This window comes from Sarcophilus harrisii, chromosome 3 (genome assembly GCF_902635505.1).
Source record: "Sarcophilus harrisii chromosome 3, mSarHar1.11, whole genome shotgun sequence".
Classification (NCBI taxonomy): domain Eukaryota; kingdom Metazoa; phylum Chordata; class Mammalia; order Dasyuromorphia; family Dasyuridae; genus Sarcophilus; species Sarcophilus harrisii.
Genome location: NC_045428.1, coordinates 236,292,031 through 236,296,562, shown reverse-complemented (window position 1 = coordinate 236,296,562; position 4,532 = coordinate 236,292,031). Strand labels below are relative to the sequence as shown.

The window sequence follows — 4,532 nt, the reverse complement described above, 5'->3', positions numbered from 1 at the left end:
TAACTTTTAGGTAGTCCAATTATTCTTATATTTTTTTCTCTTCTTGACCTATTTTCCACATCTGTTGTTTTACATTTTGTTCTATTTTTCATTCTTTCTAATTTTGTTTTATTATTTCATTTCTTCACTGATTTCTCCTTGCCCAATTCTAATTTTCAAGCAATTATTTTTGTCTTTAAGACTCCTTATCTTCCTTTCCAGTTGGTTAACTTTATTTTTTTTTCAGAATATTTTTGTTTTTCTTAGATGAATTTTATTTTTTTATTTTTAGTTTTTCCTCAATCTCTCTCATTTAATTTTTTTAATTTAATGACCTTGAGAGCATGTCTCCCTGGAAAGTATTGATGAATTTTTTAAGAGGTTTGTTTTGGGAGGAATTGAATGGAGTGTGTTTCTTAAGAGTATCTCTGTTGAAAAAGTAGTGGATCCATAAGAATATCCATGCTTTTGGCTGAATGGAGAATGAGATCTATAAGTAATAACTACATTAGCATACATTCATTTTAAGATAAATCACAGGAAATATAAAGTCCATTGCTTGTAATACTTACAGATGTTTTCTTCACTGCTTGATATACTAATTGAAGCAATAAACATTTCATTATATAAAATGTGATTATTCTTCTACTCTGTGCCAGATAGAGTACTAAGCTCCCCAAGGACTCATCTGAGGGACATGATTTTGAGGTTGCAAGCTTCAAATCCAGGATTTGGAGCAGTAAAGCAGATACTTTTCTTCCTCTGGGACTTTGAGTTAATTAAAGAGTTTAGGTATTTTGAGAGGTTTTTAGAGACATTCTTTATTTACCCCATAAATAGGAGAGTCTCAGCTGAAGGACATTGTTGGGAACTGTACTGGTTGTGTAATTTGGTTGAAGAGATTAGGCCTATCAGAAGGGCATGGTTCTATAACAACCTTCAAGTTTGATATAACTCTCGTGTGTGGTTTTTGTGGTATGTCTTTTTTATGCTGTGCTCTAAAACTTTACATTGGTGGTTGATGACAAAGTGGTAGAAGATAATAGAGTGGTGGGTATAATCATAGTCATTAGAGATCATTTGCATTTGGAAATTATGAGGCATGACCATGAAGTGATGAACATGGAAACTTGAGAAAACTTGAACATAAAAATCAAGTCACTATGCCCATGAAATGCTGGAGAAGAGCCATGAATTATAGGGATAAGTTCAACTAAATGGGACCTGGACTTTATGGAATACTAATATTTAGGTATAATTCCAATTAAAAAAAATATTACAGCTTTTTATTTGCAAAATATATGCATGGATATTTTTTTCAACATTGATCTTTACAAAACCTTCTGTTCCAAATTTTTCCCTCCTCCCCACCCCTTCCCCTAGATGGAAGACAGTCCATTACATGTTAAATATGTTAAATTATATATTAAATCCAATGTATTATACATATTTATACAGTTATCTTGCTGTATAAGAAAAAATGAATCTAGAAAGAAAAAAAAAAGCCTGAGAAGGAAAACAAAAATGCAAACAAACAATAATAAAAAGAGTGAAAATGTTATATTGTGGCCCACATTCAAATCCCATAGTCCTCTCTCTGGGTGTAGATGGCTTTCTTCATCACTGAACAATTGGAACTGGTTTGAATCAACTCATTGCTGAAGAAAGCCACGTCCATCAGAATTGATCATTGTATAGTCTTGTTGTTGCCATGTATAATAATCTCCTGATTCTGCTCATTTCACTTAGCATAAGTTCATGTAAGTCTCTCCAGACCTCTCTGAAATTATCCTGTTGGTCATTTCTTACAGAACAATAATATTCCATAACATTCATATACCATAATTTATTCAGCCATTCTCCAATTGATGGGCATCCACTCAGCTTTCAGTTTCTGGCCACTACAAAGAGGGCTGCCACAAACATTTTTGCACAAGTGTGTCTCTTTCCCTCCTTTAAGATTTCTTTGGGATATAAGCCCAGTAGTAACACTGCTGGGTCAAAGGATATGCACAGTTTGATAACTTTTTGAGCATAGTTCCAAATTGCTCTCCAGAATGGTTGGATCTGTTCACAGTTTCACCAACAATGTATCAGTGTCCCACTTTTCCCACATCCCCTCCAACATTCATCATTATCTTTTCCTGTCAATATGACAGGAGTGTAATGGTATCTCAGAGTTGTCTTAATTTGTATTTCTCTGAATAATAGTGATTTGGATCAGCTTTCCATTTCTTCATCTGAAAATTGTCTATTCATAACCTTTGATCACTAATCAAAGGGAGAATGGCTTGATTTCTTATAAATTTGAGTGAATTCTCTATGTATTTTGGAAATGAGGCCTTTATCAGAAACTTTGAATATAAAAATGTTTTCCCAGTTTATTGCTTCCCTTCTAATTTTGTCTGTATTAGTTTTGTTTGTATAAAACCTTTTTAACTTAATATAATCAAATTTTTTCTCTTTTGTGATCAATAATGATCTCTAGTTCTTCTTTGGTCACAAATAGAATTCCAATTTTTAAAGATATTTAAGTAAGAAAATAATTTTTTTTTTCCAAATGGAATCTGAAGTTCTACCATTATTAAAAAAAATAAATTGGAGGTTAAAGATTCTGCAATAACATACAAATGTAAGTCAAGATTGAACATCTCTTTGTGGTGTAAGGCTGACACTCACGTAGATGGAGATCAAGAAAGAGAGGTGAAACAGAATTTGTTAAACAGTGAAATAAGTTTATTAGAAAATCTTAACAAACCCCATCAGCTGTGATATATTGGAGTTGAGTAAACTTGCTGGAAATGTTGTGGGGGCATCTTCTTCATGACAGCTGAGATTCTACATAATTCTCAGAAAAATGGGTCTGGATGCTCTGAATCCTGGCACTTTACTGCTCTGTTTCATTAGGATGACAAAACTTCTGGTATTTCTCTTATGTCACTAAGCTTCAGAAGCAGATGGAATGTGATGTCCTTATAATATTATAGAATTATCCCAAGCAGGGTTGCATAAGGATTCCATGACATGGCAGGAGCAGTAGTTTTTTAGTAGAAGCCATAGGAAGAATACCTTCCACAGCAAGATGGGCGGCAGCAGCCATAGCCATAGCCACCATAGCCCAGGCCTCCATAGCCATAGCCACCATAGCCCAGGCCTCTACAGCCACAGCTGCCAAAGCCATAGCCTAGGCCACGGTAGCTGCCACATCCATAGCCATAACCAGAGCCATAGCCATAGCCCAGGCCTCCATAGTAGCTGCCGTAGTAGCTCATGGTTTCAAGTTTCACAGATTTGGAAGGATGTCAGGGTTTGCTTAGGGTGAGTGTGTAGAGGAACATGTTCAGGGCGCCTTTTATACTCTTTGAGAAGGAGGTGTGGCCCATTAATTCTAAATTGCATCATTCCCATTAATGAACTTACCAGAGCAAAATCACATTCTTGTCATAGTTTGTTGCTTAAGAAGAATTTCTCCAATTTATTAAGGATCTTATTTTCTCCTGTTATGCTGTTTCTCTATGAAGATTCTACCAAGAATCTCATTTCTGTCATGAGAAATGATTGTAATGTTGCCAAAGCCTATGGACACTCCTGGGGGATATTGTTATTATTTCACAACTAGAATCTGAACTGATTATTTCAGTGTGCTTTATTATTCTATTTCTTTTGAACAGTGCTATTTGAGAAAGAAGTGACTGCAAATTTTAAATTGAAATTGAGATAAATATGGAGGAAAAAATGCATGGAATTAGGTAATCTAATTATCATTCCCAAAGCACTATAAAATTGTTTAACTGTACCTGTACTTTGTACTTAGGGCAGGGAATAGCAAGAAATGTCACCAATAGTCCTTCTTTTCAGATGTATGTAAAGTTTTAAGGACAATGAAAATATGAAAACAACAAAAAACCTTCCACATATATGAGGAACTGATAAGGAGATTTCAGAGGCAGATAACAAGCCCCTAGGTGTACATGCCATAGATAAGATTTAATCTGAGACTCTTTTGGAAAGTCTGAAGGAACAGGAGAAGAATGGAGAGGATTTTTGTCAACATAGGAAACCAGACAGAGAAAAGTCAAGCAGAAGGGACATGAAAAGCCTGTCTTAGTGAAAGCAATTGGGCAGAACTATAAAATGTTGGGAAGAATATTAAATGTACTCAGTCTGGGAAGGTATGAAGGGGTCAGATAATGGATAAGGTGAAATGCCAGACAGAGGCTTTCTACTTAAACCAGTACAAAACAAAAAGAAACTGGAGTTTTACTAGAATGTTGCGTAGTGACTGGAGATTAGGAATGGATATAGTGGTATCAGGAATATAGGAGAGGAATCAGGAATCATGAGAGTGTCTAGGACAATACCTTGATCAGTTGCTGTGGATCTGAAGAAGATTAAGGCAAGAAGACCATAAAAAGATTTTGCAGAGAGGCCTGTGAAGGCTGAACTAAGATGGGGATTTTAAAAGTGCCAAGAAATGTTGAGATTCTAAAGACTTTGTGAAAGGAGAAAGAAGTTTTGCTAACTGATTGAATTGGTGTGATGATAGAATTCAA

General features: G+C 35.1%; 1 protein-coding gene across 1 annotated transcript; it reads right to left on the bottom strand.

Moving 5' to 3' along the window:
• Positions 1-2,713: 2,713 nt before the first annotated feature.
• LOC116423096 (keratin-associated protein 19-5-like) lies at positions 2,714-3,288 on the bottom strand. Its single transcript, XM_031964172.1, has one exon. The coding sequence runs from the start codon at positions 3,249-3,251 to the stop codon at positions 3,024-3,026; it is 228 nt and encodes a 75-aa protein (XP_031820032.1). The 5' UTR covers positions 3,252-3,288; the 3' UTR covers positions 2,714-3,023.
• Between the last annotated feature and the right edge of the window lie 1,244 nt (positions 3,289-4,532).

Bases quoted from the DNA above. Each gene is read 5' to 3' on its own strand.
- LOC116423096 (XM_031964172.1), bottom strand. From the start codon at position 3,251: ATGAGCTACTACGGCAGCTACTATGGAGGCCTGGGCTATGGCTATGGC.